The sequence below is a fragment of the Notothenia rossii genome, assembly GCF_949606895.1.
Source record: "Notothenia rossii genome assembly, chromosome: 8".
NCBI classification, from domain to species: domain Eukaryota; kingdom Metazoa; phylum Chordata; class Actinopteri; order Perciformes; family Nototheniidae; genus Notothenia; species Notothenia rossii.
In genome coordinates, this window is record NC_136906.1 from 14,125,806 (window position 1) to 14,151,269 (window position 25,464).

Here is a 25,464-nt window from a genome sequence, read left to right on the forward strand (position 1 = left end):
CCTTAAAATGTTGTCAGCCAAAGTAGTACTGCTTTTGGCTCTAACATCAGCAAAAAGGGTGAGTGATCTATCCGCTCTCTCGGTGGCCCCATCATGCCTCCGGATCCAAGGAGATGGCAGTTCGGCTGTGCTACGTCCTAACCCAGCCTTTATGCCAAAGGTCATCACAAGCTCTTTTAGAGTGATCACCCTGGATGGGTTTTTTCCGCCTCCTTATAAATCGGAGGAAGAAGCCACATCTCATCTCCTCTGTCCGGTGCGCGCGCTGTCTTGCTATGTGACGCGCACGGCGGCCTGGCGCCGTTCTCAGCGCCTGTTTGTGCACTATAGAGAGCGCTCGATCGGGCAACCTCTGTCTGCACAACGGCTGTCACACTGGCTGTGTGAGGCTGTGTCACAGGCATATGTCTCCTCGGGGGTGGAGCCCCCGGAGAACATCAATGCGCACTCGACCAGAGGAATTTCCTCCTCCACGGCTTTGCACGGAGGAATGTCAGTGGAAGATATTTGCACGGCTGCATCTTGGTCTTCCCCCTGTTCATTTATTCATTTTTATTTGAGGGATGTCTCTCAATCCTCTCTGACACACCCTGTACTGGGTGTCCTGTCGGAGTGAGTGATGTCAGGGAGCCAGCTGTGCGCCTCTCTCATGCCTTTCGGCACACGGAGAGCGGCCCCTTTTTTTTTTCCTCTTATAGGAGGGATGTTCCTTTTTCCTCTGACACACTTTGTACGGAGTGCCTGGTCAGAGTGAGTGACGTCAGGGATCCAGCTGGGCACTCTCCTACCTGTCTGCACGCAGAGAGCTGCTGTTCCCCCACTACGATCGCAGGACAAGGTGGGACTTTCGTCTCTACTTTCTCACAGCGGCCGGTATGTATTGTTCCCAGCCTTCACCCCGTCGGGAAGAAAGGCATGTTTGCTATGTTCCAGGTACGGTGATGCGCCATTACGCATGGCACATCAGGCAGGGGGGTGTTATTGAGCAGGTATGACTGTGCTTCTAGTGCCGGGCGGACCCAGTGGGGCGCAGACTACATCATGCTTCGCCCTTAACCCAATAGCGATAGCCTTAGAGGGCGAAGCCATATACGAAATAGAACTGAGGTTAACTACTGTAACCCCAGCTTCTATGAGTAAATGGCGCAGCCCTCTAAGCGCTGGGCCCCACTGGCTCTACGAATAGCTGAAGAAAAGTTATGTTGTATGGGAGTAGATTGCCGGGCTGCCTTCCTATTTATACCGGAAGGAGGCCCGAGGGTGGGGCCCACCTTGCGGGTGGGCGTGGAATACAAGTGTTTCAGTGCTGCGCGGGGGCGCAGGGGGATTACCCAATAGCGATAGCCTTAGAGGGCTGCGCCATTTACTCATAGAAGCTGGGGTTACAGTAGGTAACCTCAGTTTTCCGTTCAAATCTGCAACATCACTGCTAGATGCCACTATATCCTACATACTGGTTCTTGAGGTAAAGTGTGTGACTACTTCATCCACCACAAACTACATGCACACTTAAAAAAAAACCTTCAATGAAACACTGGATAGGTCTCACATACCGTTCATCAGCTTGAGAGAGAAAGCAGCTGTTGAATACACAGCAGGAAGAGAGAGATGGGCGGCTGCTGAGAGTGACTTCCATCAAACTTTGTCCTGTCCCAGAAAGGTAACAAAGTCAGCCGAGAAGAAGAAGTCACAAAAAAGATTCTCTGCACAACACAATAAAAACATCTCACCTCTTATAGTGATGGGAAACAGGAACAACCGCATGGGTCGTTCTTTTAATGCCATGTTTCCCGACGACTAGTAAGATTATCAGCTTGTTTGAGTAGATCACAGAGTCCTTAGATGTCTAGAGAATAAAAAATAACTAAAATCAGAGACACTTCTGAAAACACAACAAATCAAAACTACCACTTAAGCAACCACAGTTATATATCCAGCATCTTCTATTAATCATCAACAACAGACAGTCACTTTGAAGCCACAGTCTTGTAGTCCAGCTTCAAATAAATATTCAGAGTTACCAGCAGCAACAGATCGACACTGACTGCTCTGTGAATGCTTGACTTCTCCCAGAAAAAAATCCCATGGAGACAAAAGGCGTTCATTTTTAAAGAAGTCAGCCTTTACCGAAATGATTATGGACACTTCTGTGCATTGTACGCTGATAGTGGATCCCTCATTGAATTGTCGTTCACTGATTTGACTTTGTGTCAAACCCTAATGCAGCAGTTTTATATTCCTTTCCTTCAGTATCGATCATTGGTCCATCTCTCAAAGTTCGAATGGCGTCTGCAAAACCAAAAGTAAAAAGTGACAGCAGTGCCACAGAGGCTGGCCGAGCTGCCGTGACCATTCTGCTCTTTTATCAGAACAGGAAAGCAAAGTAAGCAAACACACACAACACTACCAGTAAAACAAGTGATCATTTAGGAAATCTGAACCATACTGAATTTAAATCAGATGCAGAAGGTTCAAACTCTTAATGTCAAATACTTCCCAGTGCAGACTAATCATATGGAGAGGACAGCTGGAAGCAATTACTCATTAACTGATGAGAATTAAAGCTGCAGTCACACCGAAATACCTGCATGTGATCGGCCCACACCTGACATGTCGGTTTACATCTAGTAGTTAGACTGATGCTTCATTCCTTATGCATCAGTCAATGTTGAAATATTATACTACAGTTAATGGAGAGCAACTTAAAATGCAGGCCCGTTTTATTTTATTCAACATCATTCAGTATATTTTTTGCATGTATGTTTTAATGTGGTATATGAGTACGATTCAGTTCCAGTCCACTGTAAAGTGAAACAAAAACGGACACTTTTACAGCGTCACTGGTTTCTGGCTTTGAGTCCCAACAGGCACTTTGTTGCAGGGACCAAAAAACATCCCAGGAAGTTTCGTCTTCCACACGGCTTTTTGGTCTAAAAACAAATGTGTTATGTCATGGCTACAATTGCAATGCATTGAGCCAATATTTTCAAAGTCTTGCTTCAGTTTTTTCCCCCAGATGCCTTGAGATAATGGCATCCAAAACTATACTTATGAAAAATTCATATTGTCACTTTTTTAATCCGTCCCCAAAAACAGGAGTGAATAGATTTGCTAAGCTAAAGTAACAACTCAGGACTTTGTAAACCATCAAATTGTACCTCTAAAACATATTGACTACCCTAGTAGAGGTCTGGCTACTTTATTAGAATTCAGTCTCCAGTCAGAAAACCCAATGGGCCTGGACACAAAGTTATGAGACAATGTTGTTTATATCTTAATGTTCAGGGCCCAGGAGTTCAAAACTTTTAATCTCAATCAGATCAGATTTTGAAATCCCATTTGTGATCCAGCATCTGACATGTCAGCCAGATTTTGTCCCTGTAGTTCAAAGCAATTCAGGATAGGATCACCCTGATCCAGATTACGATTTTTCTATATTGCTAGATCCTGAATATCAGTGCTTTAATCCTACCGATCGCCATCTAGTGGACATGAAAAATACAAGGAAGACAAGAGACCACATTGCAGAGATCTATGTCTCTTTATATATATTTTTTTTTTTAATTTGAAAGGTGATGACAGATGGACTTTTTTTTGTTGAAGATATTTTTACTTTAATCTAAATTACATTTGTGATTGACAATCTTTGATACTTTGAGCATAAACATTTGTCAACATTTGGTTGAAAAAAAAAAAAAAAAAAAAAAAATCGGCCACCACCAACATGAGCAAAAATGGAAAAATAAAATGTATTTCCCATGAAGGCTAAAAATTGTGTATTAATTCAGTTAACAAACTTTGTCTTATTTAAATTGACTGACAATTACATTTTGCCCTGGTAATACACCCCTCTGGTGGGATCAGGATAATCCAGTTTTTTTGGATCAAACAGATCCCAATCCTGTGTTGTCGGTGTGAACTACCCATTTTGAAGATTTTGATCCAGATTAAAGCTTGGATTAGATTTCCTGATCGGTTATCAAAGTGATCCTAATCCTGTTTTTTGGTTTTGAACTACCCAAAATCAAAATGTGATCCGATAGGGATTAAACATTTTGAACTCCTGTGCTCAGGTCATTATATTAAATGACACCCCAGAAAATAAATGCCATGTTGTAGTACCATTTTTAGCAGCAGACAAGAACAAGCAAAGACATGGAACATGGATGTAAATTTGCAATTTTAGGTCCCCGCTAAATGTTTACCGTTATATGGAATACTTTGGCTAATTAGGAAACAATTTTGTTTGCATTTAATTGTTTTTAAGCTTTGAGCAGGTCATCAGTTTTCCTTGAGTATTGCAACATTAATAAGCAAACAAATTAAAGTTTGAATCATTTATTCTTTGGGTCCATTGTTTCAGAAAGGTCAGATTATGTTGCAGTGGTGTTGGACAGCGGGGGCACAGCCACAGTAACCGCAGCAGTTGGGAGGACTTCATCGAGTGCCGCTGTGTGGGTACTGTTCAGCACCGCTGCCTTCGACTGCAGGTGGGCCTCAGGAGAGGTTTTTTCTTGAAGTTCAGGAACTTCCTCAGCATCTTCATCTGTAGTCACAGAATAAATGTGTTACTGTAAAAGGTGCATTCCAGAGTGCCCTTTAAAAAAGGGTTAAGACTTTTCACATTTAACCTTTGTCTGTTCCACTTTTGTCTTCATCTTTATTCTGCTCAGAAGCTAAAGTCAGAACGTCCACCTGGTTTTGGGTCGATGATGAATCAGGAAGCAGTCCTTTCCTCTGATCTTTGACAGAAAAACAATTCAACATTAAGATTTCATCATGGGCAATTTTAATTTAGAGGTTGTTAAAGGCTTCAAATTAACAAAGAATAATTCAATACCGGTATTGACCTACCAACTCTGTTTATTCCACCCCTCCACTGGCTGCCATACATTGTAGGTCTGCTGATTTTATCAAGAATGGAAGAACGCTCCTCTGCAGGTATGGGCTGGCTCTTCTGCTTGGCTGGCAAGACCATCATCGGACCCACTCTGGCCTGATGTTCCCACACTAACACAAACCAGCATAATGCATGTTAATTCAGTTACCCAGCCATCATCATGTCTAAAACCTATGCCAAAACATGTCACAATTGATCATTATGACAACATCTGCAGCCAATATTCATCATACAAGTTTCTACAAGCTCCCCACCTGTACTGGTCTTCTGTCCACTCCTCCAGAGGGGTTCACGCTCTTCTGGCTTCACAAACCCTCGAGGCCTAAACTTGCTCGGGCTGTTGGGCTTACTGGGAGTTTGCTCAACTCCAACTGGTCTTTTGCATTGCCCACATAAGTAGTCATTACCATCAGCGGACCGCCATCTGAAAAATAAAAAAACATTCAGCACCAATACTTGTGTGTAATTTGACATATTTTAGACTGGATCTCACTTACCTTCCATTCACAAAAGTGCACGCCTGGTTTGGTGCATCTGCGTTATTTATTGGCACAGCATACAGGTGACATGTGATGTAGAGCTATGAGAAAAGCAGGTGTAGGGAAACATAATACATTTGATTTATACAGCACACTTTAAAGACAAACGTCATCTCAAGGTGCTTCACAAAGCTATAAGGAAAAATAAGTAAAAAGATATCTAAGGAGCATATTGGATAAAAAGGAAATATAAAAATAAAAATAAAAGGTTGAGCATAAAAAAGGTTTAAAAATAAATGAAGTAAAGGACAGTCTGTAAAATGTGGTGTGGAACAGGTGGGTTTTGAGGCATATCCTAATAACTGTGAGTGATGCCGAGGTCCGTATGTTCTCTGGAAGCTGATTCCACAGACGTGGACCCAGGGAGGAGAACGCACGCTTTCCCATGGTGACCAGTGACCAACATGCACACACACAATCATGTTTAAGGCAATTTAATAGAGCCTCACCTCCCCTCTGTCCTCATTATAAAATCTGAAGGCATCAATGGACATGTGGAGCTTGTCATCCTGTGTCCTGGCTAAGAATTTAGACCTTATGCCTGGAAGCTGAGAGTCAACAAAGCACCTATGATGAGGAAAAACAAAAAGAGCAACACTAAATTAGCACTCATTGACTACTATAACCAGAGTCTACATTACCCACAATGCAACTCCACCGCCAACATTTCTAGTCATATAGAGAGGCGAAGTCCCTCCCTTTCCAGGGGACTTCATTTAGAAAAAAGTTATGCATTGTAGTCAATGGGGAGAGAATTGCACAATAGAAACGGGGTCGAAAGATAATCTTTCTCTCTCCATTGACTTAAATACATAACTTTACCAAAATAAGGTCCCATGGGTCGGAAGTAGATGGGCGGGACTTCGCCTCTCTAGGAAAGTTCTGGAAGTAGTTATTTAGAGTCAGAACTGCATAAATCTGACCTGTGCATTTGCCAATAGTGGCACAGAAATGAAGAACTAGAATACCAAAGATTAAAAGCAAACTGCAGCAAGCCTTAGCTAACTTGAAGACGACACTAAATGACTGATCTTTTATTAACTTGTCACTCGAGTCAGCATTTCTCGTGTCTGAATTAAACCACTTGAAGAGCCTTACACATTACAACAGCTCCCTCTAGGGTCAGAAAAACACTTTACTTTTTGCCATTTAGCAATTTGCAGCCTTACCCATTTTCAATGAAGGCATGCCTGGGGCTGGAGTGCATGTCAGGGCTCAGTGTAGCCACGCAGCTGCTCACAAATACTCGGAGCCCAATGTGATGCCCAATTCTGACCGAGGCCTCGATGCTGATGGGCTCACCGAGATGAAACACATTAGAGCCTCTTTTGTACTGCCAGTCACCTGCACGCGGACAGAAAAAAGTACTAAGTGCAAATATAGACATGACAACTCATAATAACATGAGAAAATCATCAAACCCCACTTGTCATGATTCTCAAGTTAAACTGCAACATTTCCACTGCAGCCTGGGTCAACATGAAGGGGATCCAGGTAGGCATGAGTGAAGAACTGGACAAACTGTAATTCCTAAGAAACAGAAAACATGCATTTAAAAAGAGACAGACATCATTCAAAGATTTTTTACAATGTGAGCTTTAAAAACAAAGAGACAAAGACCTTTCGTAATGACATTCAATTGGAATTACAGCCTCCTCCATTCGAACAACACCATATGGAGAGGCCTCAGGAGAGTATATGAGGAGGTTTGTGTAGATCAGAGAGTCCTCAGTTACCTGTGGAGAGTAGACGTGTTTAAAACTAGAAGCTAATGAATCATATTTGAAATGAAATATATTTTAAAGTTACCCAGTGTCTGGTGCCGCACTCCACAAGTCCAACACTGATACTGTACTCATCTGCTGAAGACGCTGTAGCTCTGCAGTACTGGTTGTTGGTCTCTACTCCAAGGCGTATCTCGTCACCATCAACAGGAGCTCCAACCGCAAACATGTCGGCTTTGATAACAATCTCCAAAGAGTCTGGATGACAGGTCACTCTGATGGTGTTCACCTGCTGCGGTTCCTCAGCCGGAGACTTCTGCTGCCCGAGTTCAGACCTGCCTGTGTTCGCAAGGCTCTGAAACGAAGCATCTTGTGTCGGCGGGAAAGCAAAAGAGGTGCTAACACAGAGTCCTACAAGGAGGATAACCTGAAAATGAAAGGCCTTCATAACTGAAACTGGTCGGCTGCTCTCTGTCTTCCTGACTGACTCACAGTAGGCCTATGGTTCAGGGTGAGCGGTGGAGCTTTTTAAACTAGCCAATCATTATCCTCATCAGAGCAGCACACCTGCGTCCAATCAGACACTCATCAGCTTAATTGGCTGCACACTCTGAACTCAAAACATGAGGCTGATTGAGAGAGAGGTGAAGGGCGTTTTCACATGTTTAAAATGTGCATATATATTTGCTTCATTGCTTATTACTTTGGATTTTAAATAAACTGTTAGTGTTGCAGTTCATGAAAACCATGCAGGAAGCATTTTGACATCCCCCCCGGATCCTTAATTTGTACACATCACATTATTATTGTGTTCTATGGTGTCATTTTATTATGTTTTTAAACTATCATTCATGTTTTGTTGATCTGTACAGACTAAATGAAATAAAATCAAATACAAATGTAAAACTTGTGATTTTGAGCTACATAAATACAATTCGATCTGTGTTTGAAACATAAGACACATATACAAATCAATCCATGCAGTTCAAACAAAGAAAGTATTGAAAATGCCTCCAAATACTTAAAATCAAATAACTTACGAAATATAAAGTTCAAAACTATATCCTTAATTATCCATTTCAGATGTTCACCCTGTACTGTTGCCTAAATATTTTATGTTATTTTAGATTGATCCATTTTGTTTTTTTCTGTTCATACTTTTTAGTTTCTTTCGGTCCAGAGGGCCGTTATTGGAGGTGTTAGAGTTGAAAGGGGGAGACAGAGGGGAGGACATGCCATAAAAGTTCGGCTGGTTCAGGATTCAAACTGGTTTACTAGGCAGCGGTGGCTGCATATGGGCTTCCAGCTCTAACCACTGACATATCAGGCGAACCCATTCTTATCAAGGGTTATTGACCTAACCTCTTTCACTCTTTCCTATTATTATCTCCTTTATATTTGGACACATTGTATTGTCTTGTATGTGAATAGCACTTTTTTTGGTGCGCTCAAAACACAACCTAAGCTTTAAAAATATATATTTATTATTATTTATGAGAGCTTCTGAATCGGACTGTGCCGGCGTACATGTTTACAGGACACCAACTTATAATATATATCCACCCCTTTGCTGCTGATGACTCTCCTCCTGACCTGCACTTTCACACTCATCTTGCAGACACCAGACATATCCAGTGATACAACATGAAAGTGATGTTATCATATCTTCTTTTCTCACTTGATAATATCACAACAGGATCGCTATAAGAAGACTTACTATGATACTATAAAAAAGTGTTATATATAAAGTACTTCGTGGTGAGCAACGTTTATTATTGCTAGCAAATACTGAGCTTTTCTTTTTGAGAAGGGTTTGTTTGAGTAATTGTACACATTAGTGGTGTTAATCCAGTGGATGAGTCTGATTCAGTTCAGAAATTAAGTTAAACATCAGTGTGTGCAAAACCAACTGCAACGTTTCAACGGCAGTTCTTGCTTTGATTTCCCCTTCCTGCTCAGAGGTGAAGAACAATAAATAAAGTGAGGCTTTCCACAAAACCTCACAAAGACTGAAGGAAAGAGGAGGAGTACAATGAGAGTCAGCTTTAGTATTTATTAGTGAGTTCATAACTGAAAAGGCCATGAAGACGAGCTTGGCATGCATTCTTATTTTCATTCAGCTTTTTGAAGGTAGGAGAAATTCACCTTTTATTTTCCTCTTTCAAAAACTGACACGTGTCTATCCTGACAGCCGACATCAACATGTAATGTTCATACAGTGTAATCTGTTTTTATTTACGGGGATGTTTCATCAGGCCAGTTGTGTGGCTTTGTTCAGAGCCATGTTAGGTATTAACAGTAAAGACTAAACATCCTTGTTTCTTTAATATTTATGTTGTATACACATTCCTTACTAAACAATCATTAAAATAATTGTGTTGCTCGTATTAAGCTGTAAGTATTACACTGAAGTTTGGTCAGGGAGGGTGAGATTGATAGACAAATGTTGAATTCTTTATTGTCTGGATTGTTATGCTTCGCCTACTTGTAGGGCGAAACCATTAAAGGGCCCAGAGTAACAGTTTCACGTGCCACCAAATCTGAAACATGAATAAAAATGAAAATGAGAGTCAAATAATATTTAGTTGGGACAGTTTTCACAGACAGATCACAGATTATGAAAGTTATAAAACTGTAGGATTTACAGTTTACCTTCAGGGATCAGACTTCCAACGTTTGTATGACCGGTGGGAGAGTTGCTGGAGCATGTATCGTCGCAACATCGACACACATCATCAATGCCATCGACATTTATCCATCTGATGATTAGTATACAGAATTAAATCATTGTTTTCCTTTCGCTTTGAGTTGAGGGCATTTACACCCAAATCCAATGTTGAAATAACCATTTATTTATATACATATATTCCATGGGCAGCGTCAACATTCTAAAAATATTCTTAAAGCTTACATTTAGCACATTCCTCTCACATGTGTACGGTTTCAGTCAAAATGCTGAGGTAAGCATCACTGTTACATTGATCTGGCTGTACAGAGACAGCATGGAAAATTCATTTTAGAAAGTATTTATCCTTATATTTACAGTAAACATTAGACCTCATTAAAAATATGTTTCCTTAATTAAGTAACTTGATTACTTAAGCAGCAAGAAATATTAATAGCAACAATTTGAACCAGTTTTAACTTATAAATACTTTTTAACATGAGCCTTTGTAAATGATACACTGACAAACCTTTTGCAATATTACAGTAAGGTGCCACAATTAACAAAATAAGTAATAAAAGCACCTTGAATTTATATAATTGCAGGCCTTGTTGACGGGTCTGCTCTTCTGCATTTCAGAGGTCGCTTTCAGCTGGCAAGTGATACAAATCTAATATAAGAGAGACCAAAGAAATGTCATTATACAACTTTGAAGCATTTCCAAACTTGAAAGCCATTCAGGTTATAGAAGTGGCTCACTGAGTTCCTTGTGTCCTGGGGAAACAGGAAGGCATCGAGCTGCAGCTGAGTATAAGATCTTGTTCTGGGATTGAAAAGTGCATTTGATCCTTCCTCTTTGGCATCATTGAAGCACCTGACGAAAAAAAATTACATTTGAATGCATTTTAATCTGTACCCCAAAACAGGAGTGAATAGATTTGCTAAGCTAAAGTAACAACTCAGGACTTTGTAAACCATCAAATTGTACCTCTAAAACATATTGACTACCCTAGTAGAGGTCTGGCTACTTTATTAGAATTCAGTCTCCAGTCAGAAAACCCAACGGGCCTGGACACAAAGTTATGAGACCATGTTTATATCTTAATGTTCAGGTCATTATATTGCCAGGACCCCATGGTAACTCCCCTTTTAAAAAAGAGGCTACTCATGTACAAAGGCTTTGTTGCAGTAACTGAAGTTCAAATATAAACTGGCTGACCTCCAATAAATCACCTTTATACAGCTGTTACAACTAAAGCAAATGACACCCCAGAAAATAAATGCCATGATGTAGAACCGTTTTTAGCAGCAGACAAGCCCAAGAAAAAAGACATGGAAGACCAATTGCAATTTTGAGTCCACTCCTAAATGTTTACAGTTAGATGGAACACTTTTGCTCATTAGAAAACAATTGTGCATTTAATTGTTTTTAGCTGTGAGCAGCTCATCAGTTTTCTTTGTGTATTGCAACATTAAAAAGCAAACAAATTAAAGTTTGAATCATTTATTCTTTGGGTCCATTGTTTCAGAAAGGTCAGATTCTGTTGCAGTGGTGTTGGACAGCGGGGGCACAGCCACAATAACCGCAGCAGTTGGGAGGACTTCATCGAGTGCCGCTGTGTGGGTACTGTTCAGCACCGCTGCCTTCGACTGCAGGTGGGCCTCAGGAGAGGTTTTTTCTTGAAGTTCAGGAACTTCCTCCGCATCTTCATCTGTAGTCGCAGAATAAATGTGTTACTGTAAAAGGTGCATTCCAGAGCGCCATTTAAAAAAGGGTTAAGACTTTTCACATTTAACCTTTGTCTGTTCCATTTTTGTCTTCTTCATCTTTATTCTGCTCAGAAGCTAAAGTCAGAACGTCCACCTGGTTTTGGGTCGATGATGAATCAGGAAGCAGTCCTTTCCTTTGATCTTTGACAGAAAAACAATTCAACATTAAGATTTCGTCATGGGCAATTTTAATTTAGAGATTATTAAAGGCTTCAAATGAACAAAGAATAATTCAATACCGGTATTGACCTACCAACTCTGTTTATTCCACCCCTCCACTGGCTGCCATACATTGTAGGTCTGCTGATTTTATCAAGAATGGAAGAACGCTCCTCTGCAGGTATGGGCTGGCTCTTCTGCTTGGCTGGCAAGACCATCATCGGACCCACTCTGGCCTGATGTTCCCACACTAACACAAACCAGTATAATGCATGTTAATTCAGTTACCCAGCCATCATCATTTCTAAAACCTATGCCAAAACATGTCACAATTGATCATTACGACAAAATCTGCAGCCAATATTCATCATACAAGTTTCTACAAGCTCCCCACCTGTACTGGTCTTCTGTCCGCTCCTCCAGAGGGGTTCACGCTCTTCTGGCTTCACAAACCCTCGAGGCCTAAACTTGCTCGGAATGTTGGGCTTACTGGGAGTTTGCTCAACTCCAACTGGTCTTTTGCATTGCCCACATAAGTAGTCATTACCATCAGCGGACCGCCATCTGATAAATAAAAAAAACATTCAGCACCAATACTTGTTTAATTTGACATATTTTAGACTGGATCTCACTTACCTTCCATTCACAAAAGTGCACGCCTTGTTTGGTGCATCTGCGTTATTTATTGGCACAGCATACAGGTGACATGTGATGTAGAGCTATGAGAAAAGCAGGTGTAGGGAAACATAATACATTTGATTTATACAGCACACTTTAAAGACAAACGTCATCTCAAGATGTTTCACAAAGGGAAAAATAAGTAAAAAGATATTTAAAGGAGCATATTGGATAAAAAAAAAAAAGGCAATATAAAAATAAAAGGTTAAGAGCATAAAAAGGTTTAAAAATAAATAGATAAAGTAAAGGCAGTCTGTAAAATGCAGTGTGGAACAGGTGGGTTTTGAGGCATATCCTAATAACTGTGAGTGATGCCGAGGTCCGTATGTTCTCTGGAAGCTGATTCCACAGACGTGGACCCAGGGAGGAGAACGCACGCTTTCCCATGGTGACCAGTGACCAACATGCACACACACAATCATGTTTAAGGCAATTTAATAGAGCCTCACCTCCCCTCTGTCCTCATTATAAAATCTGAAGGCATCAATGGACATGTGGAGCTTGTCATCCTGTGTCCTGGCTAAGAATTGAGACCTTGAGCCTGGAAGCTGAGAGTCAACAAAGCACCTATGATGAGAAAAACAAAAAGAGCAACACTAAATTAGCACTCATTGACTACTATAACCAGAGTCCACATTACCCACAATGCAACTCCACCGCTAACATTTCTAGTCATATAGAGAGGCGAAGTCCCTCCCTTTCCGGGAGGACCTTCATGGGACCTTATTTCGAAAAAAGTTATGCATTGGAGTCAATGGGGAGAGAAAGATTACCTTTCAATTCCGTTTGAATTGTGCCACGAATTACACATATGATGTTTGTCATTTTAAAAAGATAATTTTGCAAGTCAAAAAAATAAAAGTGTGTCGTAAAATGAGTAAAAAAAAAACACTTTGTGTAAAACCGCTCAATGAACTACCTCTCCCGTCCCGCACCAACACCAAGACGGCCTTCACGTTGACACATTTCACTTCTTCCAGAAAGAGGCGAAAAGTATTAAAAGAGGTGAAAATCAGTCCAAGACTGGGCATGTTGAGAGCTGTACACACACAAGGGGAGTTAGTCGCTTCCTAAGAGCCAGCATGCGGGAGCGGGATTAGTCTTTCTAGTTGCGCATTTCTCATTGTGTTATAGTTCAACAGTTTTACAAAAAACTGACTTTTGTGACGTGGAAATGAGTTTTTAAAATTGACAATCATCATATCTGTAATTCGTTGCACAATTGAAACGGGGTCGAAAGATAATCTTTCTCTCTCCATTGACTTCAATACATAACTTTTCCGAAATAAGGTCCCATGGGTCGGAAGTAGATGGGCGGGACTTCGCCTCTCTATAGGAAAGTTCTGGAAGTAGTTCTTTAGAGTCAGAACTGCACAAATCTGACCTGTGCATTTGCCAATAGTGGCACAGAAATTAAGAACTAGAATACCAAAGATTAAAAGCAAACTGGTGTAAGCCTTAGCTAACGGCTAACTTGAAGACGACACTAAAGGACTGATCTTTTATTAACCCGTCACTCGATTCAGCATTGCTTGTGTCTGAATTAAACCACTTGAAGAGCCTTACACATTAAAACGGCTCCCTCCAGGGTCAGAAAAACACTTTACTTTTTGCCATTTAGCAATTTGCAGCCTTACCCATTTTCAATGAAGGCATGCCTGGGGCTGGAGTGCATGTCAGGGCTCAGTGTAGCCACGCAGCTACTCACAAACACTCGGAGCCCAATGTGATGCCCAATTCTGACCGAGGCCTCGATGCTGATGGGCTCACCGAGATGAAACACATTAGAACCTCTTTTGTACTGCCAGTCACCTGCACACGGACAGAAAAAAGTACTAAGTGCAAATAGAGACATGACAACTCATAATAACATGAGATAATTATCAAAATCCACTTGTCATGATTCTCAAGTTAAACTGCAACATTTCCACTGCAGCCTGGGTCGACATGAAGGGGATCCAGGTAGGCATGAGTGAAGAACTGGACAAACTGTAATTCCTAAGAAACAGAAACATGCATTTAAAAAAAAAAAAAAGACAGACATCATTCAAAGATGTTTACAATGTGAGCTTTAAAAACAAAGAGACAAAGACCTTTCGTAATGACATTCAATTGGAATTACAGCCTCCTCCATTCGAACAACACCATATGGAGAGGCCTCAGGAGAGTATATGAGCAGGTTTGTGTAGATCAGAGAGTCCTCAGTTACCTGTGGAGAGTAGACGCGTTTAAAACTAGAAGCTAATGAATCATATTTGAAATGAAATATATTTGAAAGTTACCCAGTGTCTGGTGCCGCACTCCACAAGTCCGACACTGATACTGTACTCATCTGCTGAAGACGCTGTAGCTCTGCAGTACTGGTTGTTGGTCTCTACTCCAAGGCGTATCTCGTCACCATCAACAGGAGCTCCAACCGCAAACATGTCGGCTTTGATAACAATCTCCAAAGAGTCTGGATGACAGGTCACTCTGATGGTGTTCACCTGCTGCGGTTCGTCAGCCGGAGACTTCTGCTGCCTGAGTTCTGACTTGCCTGTGTTCGCAAGGCTCTGAACCGAAGCATCTTGTGTGTAACGTGTGGGCGGGAAAGCAAAAGAGGTGCTCAAACAGAGTCCTAGGATAACCTGAAAATTAAAGGCCTCCATAACTGAAACTGGTCGGCTGCTCTCTGTCTTCCTGACTGACTCACAGTAGGCCTATGGTTCAGGGTGAGCGGTGGAGCTTTTTAAACTCTAGCCGATCATTATCCTCATCAGAGGAGCACACCTGCGTCCAATGAGACACTCATCAGGTTAATTGGCTGCACACTCTGAACTCAAAACATGAGGCTGATTGAGAGAGAGGTGAAGAGTAAATCGAGAAATGAAGCAAACAAGCTGATCTTCAAATTCCTCAAAAGCACTGGTCTGAGGACAAGGATTTAGTAGGGGAACATAGTGCTGCGTATCAGGGCTGTGAAGTGCAGAAAAAGGCCAAGGAGGTGCAGAGATACAAAGTGCAAAATAAAGTCTCATATGCTGAAGCAACAGAAAAGGTTTCACTAAACATAGCTAGGAAATCCCAAGTAACATCAAGTATTTTCTCTTCAAAAGATTTTCCCAAACTCCCACAGGCAAAGGAAAGCCCCACAAAGTGTTCACATAAGTGTGTGATAGGAGAGGATGCATTGATTGTTAATAAGTACAAGTTTGTGGCCTTTATTGGAAAAGTGGTGAATGTTGCGTTACAACAGACAAAAAAGAGGTCAAGACTGAAAACAATAGTGGAAGCAGCAGGTGAATTTTTGGGGATAAAGGATATAACCGTTGAAATGATACATGAAATGCTAGCCACCAATAATGATGATTCACAGATTGAGTAGATGAATGGTTTTTCTCATTCTGCAATGGAATGCTAGAAGCCTTATTGCAAATGGACAAGAATTCAAGACCTATATATATCAGTTAAAAGAAAAACCAGACGTTATTTGTATTCAAGAAACATGGCTGAAGACTCATTTGGACTTCATAATTGGGGGATATACTGCTATAAGACAAGATAGAAATGATGGCCAGGGAGGGGGATGTGCAATCTTTATCAGAGAAGTCATGTCTTATAGTAAGCTAACTTTTAAGAACAGTCATGATTTAGAAATAGTGGGTGTAGAAGTTTGGATTAATAAAAGGAAAATTAGTGTCCTGAATTTTTATAATCCATGTAATAAACTCAGAATAGAGGAATTAGACAGTCTTTGCCAAGGAAATGAAATAATATGGTGTGGTGATTTTAATGCACATAATACAATGTGGGGAGGGAGATCAACAGATTACAACGGACAGGTGGTGGAGGATTTAATGGAGGCAAAGGAATTAGTTTGTTTAAATAATGGGCAAGGTACAAGGATACATTTTAGAGATGGAACAGAGTCTGCGATCGACCTAACTCTTGTAACAAGTGAATTAGCTTCTGGTAGCAGTTGGGAAGTATTGACAAATAACAGTATTGGGAGTGATCATCTTCCAATTATAATCAAGTTTGATATAAATCATGTGGTTGAGCTAGACGGTATCATGAGATGGACTTTTTCTAAAGCAAATTGGGAGATGTTTGCTAAATTGTGCGACAATGAATTGGATCAGATTGATATGGCAGAAAGTATTGATGAAATAAATGAGCAATTTACTTCAAATATAATTAAAAGCGCTAATCAAACTATTGGGAATAAAACTGGGAAACTTGGTAAATGTGTTAAGATGGTACCGTGGTGGAACAAAGACTGTAATGATGCAATCCGAAACAAAATCAGGCTGTTTGGAAAGCTAAGAAAGACACATTCATTACATAATTTATTAGAATATAAAAAGGCACAGGCTCAGGTAAGGAACATTGTTAAAAGAGCAAAAAGTGAATGTTGGAGAGGATTCTGTTCAAGTATTGGGAGAACTACACCATTAGATAAAGTATGGGGAATGATTAAGAAGATGAGGGGAATAAGACATCAGAGTAACCTGCCAGTATTAGAGATTGGAGGGGAAGTTGCCACTGGTGCTTTGGAGAAGGCAGAAATTCTAGCTGAAAATTTTGTCAAAGTTCATTCTTCGGAAAATTTGACAGAAGAAGGTAAGATCAGGAGGCAGGAAGTGTTAGATGAGCATCCTAATGTATATGAAGAAAGACATTCGTCGCAGAGTGTTGTAAATATACCTTTCTCTATTCAAGAGTTGAGAAGAGCATTAAGTAAGTGTAAAATGACTGCTCCTGGGAAAGATAATGTATGTTATATAATGTTGACCAAATTAAGTGATTTTGCATTAGGAAAGCTGCTGGAGATGTACAATAAGATCTGGGAGAAAGGGAAGCTGCCAATAATATGGAAAGAGTCAGTCATTATTCCTATTAGGAAACCTGGGAAAGATCCAACCAGTCCAGGCAGTTATAGACCTATAGCTCTGACATCACACTTGTGTAAAGTTATGGAAAGAATGATAACAGAAAGGCTAACATACTACATTGAGAAAAATGAACTAATGACTCCTTATCAGAGTGGGTTTAGAAGAGGGCGGAGTACTTTAGATTCACTGCTGTGCCTGGAGTCTGAAGTCAGGAAAGCCCAAGCGAACAAGGAGTGTGTTGTAGCTGTATTCTTTGATGTGGAAAAAGCTTACGATATGATGTGGAAGGAAGGATTATTAATAAAACTGGACATTATGGGTCTGGGAGGTAATGTATATAATTGGATTAGGGATTTTTTGTTTGGCCGTGCCATCAGAGTCCGAGTTGGCAAGTCATATTCTCGAAGGCATGAAGTTGAAAATGGAACCCCGCAGGGGAGTGTCATCAGTCCTCTTTTATTTTCTATCATGATCAATGATATATATACACAAGTAGGATCTGATATTGGTAAGTCACTTTTTGCAGATGATGGAGCTATTTGGAAAAGGGGCAGAAATGTAAAATATATTGTAGCTAAGATTCAGGAAGCCATTAGGGAAATTGAAAGCTGGTCTCTGACATGGGGGTTTAGATTGTCGGTGGAAAAAACGGAAACTTTATTTTTTACGAGGAAAAGGATAGGTGAGGAGGTTAGGTTAAAACTTTATGGACAAGATCTAAAGAAAGTGAAGACATTTAAATTTCTGGGAATATGGTTGGACGAGAGAGTCACATGGAGTACTCACATTGATAAAGTCGTAGATAAATGTAAAAGGGTTTTAAATGTTATGAGGTGCTTGGCAGGCACTAAGTGGGGGGCTGATAAAGCTGCTTTGAGGAACGTATACACGGCCTTAATTAGATCAGCCATAGAATATGGACTAATAGTGTATGGGTCAGCTGCATACTCTTCTCTTCAAAAATTAGATAGAGTCCAGGCACAAGCACTAAGGATATGCTGTGGGGCAGTAAGATCTACACCAGTGTCGGCACTTCAGGTAGAGGTCAGAGAAGTACCTATTTCTTTGAGGAGAAAGCAGTTAATTGTTCATTACTGGGCAAATCTACAGGGTCATAAAGATACTCACCCTACTAAACAAACTGTACAAACAAGTTGGGAAAGTAACAAAATAAAAAAAGAAAGTTTTTGTTTTTGTGTTTCGGAAATATGTAAGGAATTCAAAGTTAAGGAATGGAATATTAGTCCGACGGTGTTGTTATCAGCGGTTCCACCATGGTTGCTACCTCAACCTATAGTAGATTTATCACTATTGAAACGGGTACATTCAATGAAAAACAAATTCAATGTACAGGCTTATGTGAACACTGTTCTACATGAACAATATGGGCACTTTATAAAAATAGTTACTGATGGATCCAAAAATCCAGATAATGGTCTAACGAGTTGTGCATTTTATGTTCCTGAGTTAAAAGTCAAAGTGGGAAAGCGTACAAGTGATCACATTGCAGTATATACAGTAGAGATGATGGCTATCTCTCTAGCACTTCAGTGGGTAGAGGAAATACAGCCAATGCGAGTGGTCATTTGCTCTGACTCCAGTGCAGCTCTGGAGAGTATAAACAACTTCTCTTCAGAATGTCGTCAGGATATTTTACATGAAATTTTACAAAGCATGTTTAGGTTAGTTCATCTGGGAATTGTTGTTCAATTTGTGTGGGTTCCAGCGCATGTGGGCATTAGAGGGAATGAAGTAGTGGATCAACTGGCAAAATGTGGTTTGAAAGCAAACGAGATTGATATTATGGTACCCATCAGTAGAGCAGAAGTCAAATCTTTTACTAAAGTGGTTATCAAGCAACAATGGCAAAAACTATGGGACAGTAACACCAAAGGAAGACATTTATATCAGATACAAAGGGAAGTAGGAACAGGAAGCACTTGGGGGAGTAGTAGAAGAGAGCAGAGCATCAACAGCAGGATAAAATTGGGACACTCTGGACTAAACTCATCACTGCATCTGATTGGAAAACATCCAAATGGCAATTGTGATGGTTGCCAACAACCAGAGACAATACATCATGTATTTTTTAGCTGCCCGGACTATAACACATCGGCGTCGCGAGACCCTTTTCACGGGGGCACGTGCCCCCCTGTAGATCTGAGGTGCCCCGGTATGCCTGGGTCACTGATTTTTTTATTAATTTATTAATTTATTCAGGGTTCGAAATGGCGACACGCCCGCACGCCCGGGTCTAGTAACTTTCCTATCGGACTAGTAACTCTATGCACTTGCCTGCCCGTGTGTCTGGTAACTTTATAACCCCTTTGCACGGAGCGTCTTTTACAAGCATTGTGGCCGTCAATGCTGTTAAATATGTTCTTTATTCTCGCGTCCAGGAGAGAAGCTTTAAAATGAGACTAAATGGAGTCTCTGAAAAGATTCAAATGGGATACTTTAATTAAAAAAGGCGCGGTAGTGTTACAGACAGAATATTGTTCCGGCAGAAAACAGCTGTGATCTGGTTCTCCTGAGCAAGAAGAAGACAGCGGATCTCTCCTCCGGCGCTGCTATATATATCCTCTGCTGGCTCCTCCCCGCCAGCCGGCTCACCTCGTCTCCAATGTCCGTTATTGCATTTAAACAGAGGATAGGTTCTTTTCACATTCAATATATGCTTAACACGCCGTTTCTCCTCATATTCTCTTTCATCACTTTTCATTTAACACATTCTAAACGCTGTAATCAATACTCTAAACAATACTTCTCGGCTCGTTTGGTTTCCGGTCATTCCGGATGTTGCCACATGCTACTCTCGTCTGTAAACAATAATGTATTCAAATAAACTGTACTTTCATTTAATATTCAACATGGTAGTATCTCGACATCTATCGTTGTAGTGTTAAATCAGTAGGTTTCGGTTTTCAACACACCAAGTCATTTCGCTTCTCAATTCATCTCTAGGAAATCGTATATTAGCCACATGCTACATGCTAACCGTAGATGAAGGATTTTCAGAATAAAAGCTTAACTGCTTGTGCACAAGAATTTCTGTTTTTTCAGTATAAAAGAGCGTTTAAACTGACGGTATGTTTAAGCTACATTATACCATCAAAACATTGATTTTAATTTCTAACAATGCGAACTCAATTTTGCTACTGTAAACCTCTCTTGCACAGCATAAGACTAGTCCTATTCAGCACACGCTGCTTTCATTTGTTTATTCGAATGTTTTTTGTCCCTTCTGATAACCCGTAGTGTTGATGCGTGTTTTGCCTTGGTAGTTCAGGATACCATGAAATAAAGCTTGCGGTCAATCTGGTAAGCAACGTAATTTTACGATGAACATAATCTTAGTTTTAGAAGTGAAGGTCACACAGGAGTAGGCTATATATTTTAATGAGTTTGCCTGGAAGCTAATCGTATAGGCTACACTGTTAAATGTTATGTGATTTGTATAAATAGCACTTTTTAATAATTTATAAAACATAATAGACTAGGCTAAATGGATGGAGATGTGAATAGCAGTGACATGCGCTGAGGTTCGTGGCTGGTGAGGCACTGACAGTTTCAGTGTCAGATTTAGAAATATATAAACCCAAGTATCTTAAATCACGAAATCTATTATTGAGGTGAAACATTTTCAAAGAAATGTGGCTTTGAACGTGAGTAGTCGATGGAGTTATCCTAACCGTCTTTTGAAACATACCTTTTAGCTCCGGCGTTGGTTTCCCATTATTTATCACTTCACGATTTGATTGATTTGATAGTATTCTGTATTTTAGTATTTAGTATCTTGTAAATGGACATCAGAAAGTTATTCGCTCGGAGCAGGGATAAAGCAGCAAGGAGAAATGAGAGCGGTAAGCAGGGGTTCCCAAACTTTTCCATGCCAAGGCCCCCCAAAAATCATTAGCTTCTGGCCGGGGACCCCCTTTGCAAACCCACCAACAATGCTACAAAATATGTCACACATCAACTTTAAGAACGTTTTTGTTACTTTTATTCTCTATTCAATACTGTAATTATTACATTTGTTTAGCATGAGAATAATATTAACAATATGTTTTCAACACAGAATAAGATTTGTATGGCAGGGCATCTTTGTTCCACCACAATGTTTTTCTTATTATAGACACTATGTTGCAATACATTTTACCCTACAGAAAATATATTTACATATGCAAGAGTTTTTTTTTTTTGTCTTTCTTGCATTATGTCTTCAAAAGTTTTCAGTCAAAAAAGAAAAAAAATCTATTAAACTGACTTGGTTCTGTAAGTTCAACACTATATTCCCACTGAATAACAAACCTTTCAACAAACTGTTGATGATACAAAAACAGAAAAAAGAAACCAAACCTCTCTTTTGTGTGTGTGTGTGTGTGTGTGTGTGTGTGTGTGTGTGTGTGTGTGTGTGTGTGTGTGTGTGTGTGTGTGTGTGTGTGTGTGTGTGTGTGTGTGTGTGTTGGAAGTGACAGACAGTGATCACACTAGTGGGAGGGATGGGCTTGGTGGCTCCTACACAGTCTGTCAAGCCTGGGCTTAATGTCTGTCAGTGCCATACGCATGTCATTGTCCACATGTAGACGTGCTCTATGTTTAGTTTTGAGTACCTTTAAAGTTGAAAAGCCAGACTCACACAAGTAAGTTGTTGCAAAAGGGAGAAGGCATTTCAGTGCCCTGTCAGCCAAGGTGGGATAGTCCTTTCTTACATGTAGCCAGTAGTTAGACAGGGGAAGAGCCTCAAAGTTTAGTTTTAAATCCCCTGAATTTGTCATCTCAATCAGCTCCTCCTGTGACTTTATGTCCAAACTAGAACCGACACCGGGGGAAAAGGGGTTCCTAACCCAGTTTAAATGTGTGTTTTCAAGGTCAGGGAAATAGTCTTTAAAATATCCTTGGAGGTGCTCCAGGTGGGACTGGATCATTGGAGAGATGGAGCCCAAATCATCACATGACAGCAGCTCCTGGTGAAGTAGTGGGAACATCTCTGTGACTCCCTCCTGGAGCTTGTTTGACCACAGCATAATCTTTTTGGAAAAAGCACGCACTTTGTCTTGCACCTGCAGTATGTACGTGTCACGTCCTTGCATGCTTTGGTTCAGTACATTTAGATGCAGAAAAATGTCTGACATGTATGCAAGTTTGCGGATCCAGGTTGCATCAGTGAACCGCTCTGCCAGCTGATGCTTTTCAGAAGAGAGGAACTCTCCAACCTCCCTCCGCAGCTCATAGACACGGTTCAAAACTGCGCCCCGTGACAGCCAGCGCACGTTTGAGTGAAGCAGCAGCCCCTCAAAACGGGCGCCCATCTCATTACAAAGCAGGGTAAACAGTCTGTGTTTCAAGGGGCGGGCTTTAATAAAATTCACCACTTGTACAACCTCCTGTAGTACCTGATTCAACTCGTTATCCATCCTTTTTGCGACAAGTGCCTCACGGTGGAGCATGCAGTGTGTGGCGACTACATGCGGGGCTTTCTGCTTAATGAGAGCGGTCACTCCACTGATCTTGCCGGTCATTGCCGCGGCTCCGTCCGAACACACCCCCACACAGCGGGCCCAGTTCAATCCGTTAGACTCGATGTAATCGTCCAAAACTTGAAAAATATCTTTCCCAGTGGTTCTTCTTTCAAGTGCTTTACAAAACAGTATTTCCTCGACAAATCTCTCCTGGGAAATAAATCGAATGTACACAAGCAGTTGGGCCTCATTCGATATGTCTGTGCTCTCATCTAGTTGAAGAGCGAAGTACTCGCTGGCTCTCACCTGCTCCAAAAGCTGAGCAGATACGTCCTGCGCCATGTCACCAATCCGTCGGCTGACGGTGTTGTCCGAGAGTGGGACAGCGTAAATTTTTTTAGCAGCATCCTCGCCAAGCAATTCTCGGACAATGTCTTTGGTAGCTGGTAAAAGCAAATCCTCTCCGATTGTGTGAGGTTTTTTTGCACGAGCAATGTGGTATGAAGCTAAAAATGATGCCTTCAGGGCCCGCTCGGGAACGGTAGCTTGCTGTGTGAATGCAGCAGATTGCCTGGCCAAATGCTCCTCTTTACGTCTGAAGAAGTCTGCCGTTTTTTCGGCCTCTGCCGGATGTTTTTGCATCAAGTGACGCTGAAGTTTCGAAGGTTTTAAACACTCGTTTGAGAGGGTCTCCAGACAGAGCACACACTTCGGGCAATCATGGCCATTTTTCTGTATGGCTGTAAAGCCATACTTAATGTACGCTGCCTCGTACCTTCTGATTTTAATTGGCCAGGAGTTCTTAGGTTTTTTTGCAGCAGTGTCCTCCACAGCAGGGCTGTTGGTCGGTTCCGTTGACCTGTTCTTTGTCAAAAACCTGTCCATTTTGAGCTAGCTAGCTTGCTCGCTTGAGGAGCAAAGCAGCTTGATAAATGGCGCAAACCGCCAGGTCTAAACATGACGCCATGGCGTCGTGAACGATGTTTTGACTGGTAGGCAATCAGAAAGATGACTATGGCAAATTATATGTTCCATTATTATAAATTATATTTTATAATTATGATTTGTTTTTAAAAATCAGATTTAAAATATTTATTAAAAAATAATTAGAATTTTTTTTTTTTGTCTTTCCTTTTTTTTTCTTATCTTCCCTCCAATTTTCTGAGGCCCCCCTAGCGCCCCCTGGCGGCCCCCCAGGGGGCCGCGGCCCCCACTTTGAAAACCACTGAGCTAGGTAACAAGGCAACCCAAACCACTTTTAGGTAACAACCCACAAGTTGAGTTCACCACTGGTCACTAGCCTAACAGTTACATATCTGTCCAGACAAAGAGGAGCAGCAGAGTGTCGGAGGAGGTGAAGGAGAGAGGGATGTTGATGAGCACGAGCAGAGGTGATATGGCTATTAATTTAATATTAATTAGGAATAACTGCAAACAGGTTATACACAAGTAACCTTACATCTGCATATGTAAAAATGTAGATAATGAAAATGCAGACATTAGACTGTAATATGTTCATGTTGTTTCAAGACTCAGTGCAGCAGAGTGCAGAGGAGGAGAGGAGGAGATTGAAGGGACACAGGAAGGGATGACACTGAGAGATGACACTGACAGGTGAGAGTGAGACTCAGCTGACAATGTAGTTAGCTACTGTAAATGTCCCTACTTATAGATGTGATGAATGTTATTTGAACTTTTAATGGTTATCTGAGGTAACTATTGAGCATATGATTTTTTTGTACGTTGCACCAGACAGGAGAGTCAGAGGGCAGAAGAGATTGAGCTGGTTGAGGCAGGGGAAAGGCAGAGAGAGAAGGAAGGACAACAAGAGACAGACAGGCCGGAGAGATCACACCCCAGAGATGAGACTGAGAAAACAGTTGCCACAGTGGCAGAGAACATTAGACTGGGGGCAAGAGAAAAAAGCAGTGTCCACAATCTTGAGGGACATACAAGTGATCTTGGGGGAAAGGAGTCTGGCCCAAACCAAGTTAAGTTGTCAAAATATCCCCAGCACAACTTTGGTGCAAAGAATCGATCATTTAACGCCAACTGGTTTGAAAGCTTTACATGGCTGGAATATTCCAAGGCTAAAGATGCAGCGCTTTGTTTTCCCTGTAGAATATTTGGGAAACATTTGAAGAATGACACCTTTGTAAACACTGGCTTTCAAAATTGGAAAAAAGCTCTGGATGTCTATAGAGAGCATGAGAAATCACCAGCACATAAGGCAAGCATGCAGTCTTGGTGTAGTTATAAAGCCAGTGAGGCTCATGGCAGTGTTGTCGACCATTTGGATTCTGCCAGTGAGCATGAAATAAAAGAGAGACGGGAGTACCTCAGCCGGGTTGTGGCTGTTACCAAGTTTTTGGGAAAACAAAATATCCCATTCCGTGGCCATGATGAGGGCATGTCCAGCGACAACCAGGGGAACTTTCTGGAATGCATGAACCACTTGAAAGAGTTCGACCCTTTCCTTCAGACATATTCAGCACCATCACACACTACATACTTGTCACCTTCATCACAAAATGAAGTAATTCAGTGCTGTGCCCAGGAGATAACAAAAGCTATCAGTAAAGACATTAAGGAGGCTGGAATGTTTTCAGTGATGGCTGACGAAGCAAGAGATGGCAGCACTGAGCAGCTAGCTGTGTGTGTCCGATATGTTGCTGGGGGGAGTGTGCAAGAAC

The 25,464-nt window shown here is 41.1% G+C and overlaps 4 protein-coding genes, 1 long non-coding RNA gene and 1 pseudogene across 7 annotated transcripts in view; all 6 read right to left on the reverse strand.

Moving 5' to 3' along the window:
• Positions 1 to 1,559: 1,559 nt before the first annotated feature.
• On the reverse strand, positions 1,560 to 2,516 carry LOC307016132 (zona pellucida sperm-binding protein 3-like; annotated as a pseudogene). The gene is made up of 3 exons: positions 1,966 to 2,516; positions 1,731 to 1,846; positions 1,560 to 1,647 (listed from the first exon to the last, which is right to left on the reverse strand). The product of its transcript is annotated as a zona pellucida sperm-binding protein 3-like (transcript).
• A 1,806-nt stretch (positions 2,517 to 4,322) lies between these two features.
• Positions 4,323 to 5,493, reverse strand: LOC307017041 (uncharacterized protein). Of its 2 annotated transcripts, none has more exons than XR_013801998.1 (5): positions 5,398 to 5,493; positions 5,155 to 5,324; positions 4,851 to 5,010; positions 4,632 to 4,742; positions 4,323 to 4,546 (listed from the first exon to the last, which is right to left on the reverse strand). XR_013801998.1 is itself a non-coding variant. In XM_079646474.1 (5 exons), exons 3-5 carry the CDS (start codon positions 4,979 to 4,981, stop codon positions 4,374 to 4,376), a joined length of 411 nt encoding a protein of 136 aa, XP_079502600.1. In that variant the 5' UTR covers positions 4,982 to 5,010; positions 5,155 to 5,324; positions 5,398 to 5,481; the 3' UTR covers positions 4,323 to 4,373. The 2 variants fall into 2 exon arrangements, 1 of the variants encoding a protein (XP_079502600.1); XM_079646474.1 differs by having other exon boundaries at positions 4,855 to 5,010; positions 5,398 to 5,481.
• Positions 5,494 to 5,873: 380 nt separating this feature from the next.
• Positions 5,874 to 7,670, reverse strand: LOC307016133 (zona pellucida sperm-binding protein 3-like; the record flags this gene model as incomplete). The annotated part of the gene is made up of 5 exons (XM_079645168.1): positions 7,249 to 7,670; positions 7,060 to 7,175; positions 6,866 to 6,969; positions 6,609 to 6,783; positions 5,874 to 6,006 (listed from the first exon to the last, which is right to left on the reverse strand). Exons 1-5 carry the CDS (start codon positions 7,609 to 7,611, stop codon positions 5,874 to 5,876), a joined length of 891 nt encoding a protein of 296 aa, XP_079501294.1. The 5' UTR covers positions 7,612 to 7,670.
• Positions 7,671 to 11,316: 3,646 nt separating this feature from the next.
• LOC307016134 (zona pellucida sperm-binding protein 3-like) overlaps positions 11,317 to 25,464 on the reverse strand; it is a 64,140-nt gene continuing 49,992 nt past the window's right edge. The window contains exon 10 of the mRNA XM_079645169.1: positions 11,317 to 11,540. Within this exon, the coding sequence (XP_079501295.1) occupies positions 11,329 to 11,540 (212 nt within the window). The 3' untranslated portion in view covers positions 11,317 to 11,328. The remainder of the gene's footprint in view (positions 11,541 to 25,464) is intronic.
• On the reverse strand, positions 11,560 to 13,827 carry LOC307014281 (uncharacterized protein; the record flags this gene model as incomplete). The annotated part of the gene is made up of 6 exons (XM_079642156.1): positions 11,560 to 11,739; positions 11,852 to 12,007; positions 12,152 to 12,321; positions 12,394 to 12,476; positions 12,885 to 13,002; positions 13,820 to 13,827. The coding sequence occupies 6 exons, from the start codon at positions 13,825 to 13,827 to the stop codon at positions 11,621 to 11,623; spliced, it is 654 nt and encodes a 217-aa protein (XP_079498282.1). The 3' UTR covers positions 11,560 to 11,620.
• Positions 14,077 to 14,638, reverse strand: LOC307017048. Its single transcript, XR_013802001.1, has 3 exons — positions 14,529 to 14,638; positions 14,330 to 14,433; positions 14,077 to 14,247 (listed from the first exon to the last, which is right to left on the reverse strand). It is a non-coding gene; the product is annotated as an uncharacterized lncRNA (long non-coding RNA).

Coding starts and splice junctions, on each gene's coding strand:
- LOC307017041 (XM_079646474.1), bottom strand. CDS start 4,981: ATGATGGTCTTGCCAGCCAAGCAGAAGAGCCAGCCCATACCTGCAGAG. Junction 4,743..4,854: donor GGGTGGAATAAACAGAGTTG/GTAGGTCAATAC, acceptor TTTCTGTCAAAG/ATCAGAGGAAAGGACTGCTT. Junction 4,547..4,631: donor CAAAAGTGGAACAGACAAAG/GTTAAATGTGAA, acceptor CTGTGACTACAG/ATGAAGATGCTGAGGAAGTT.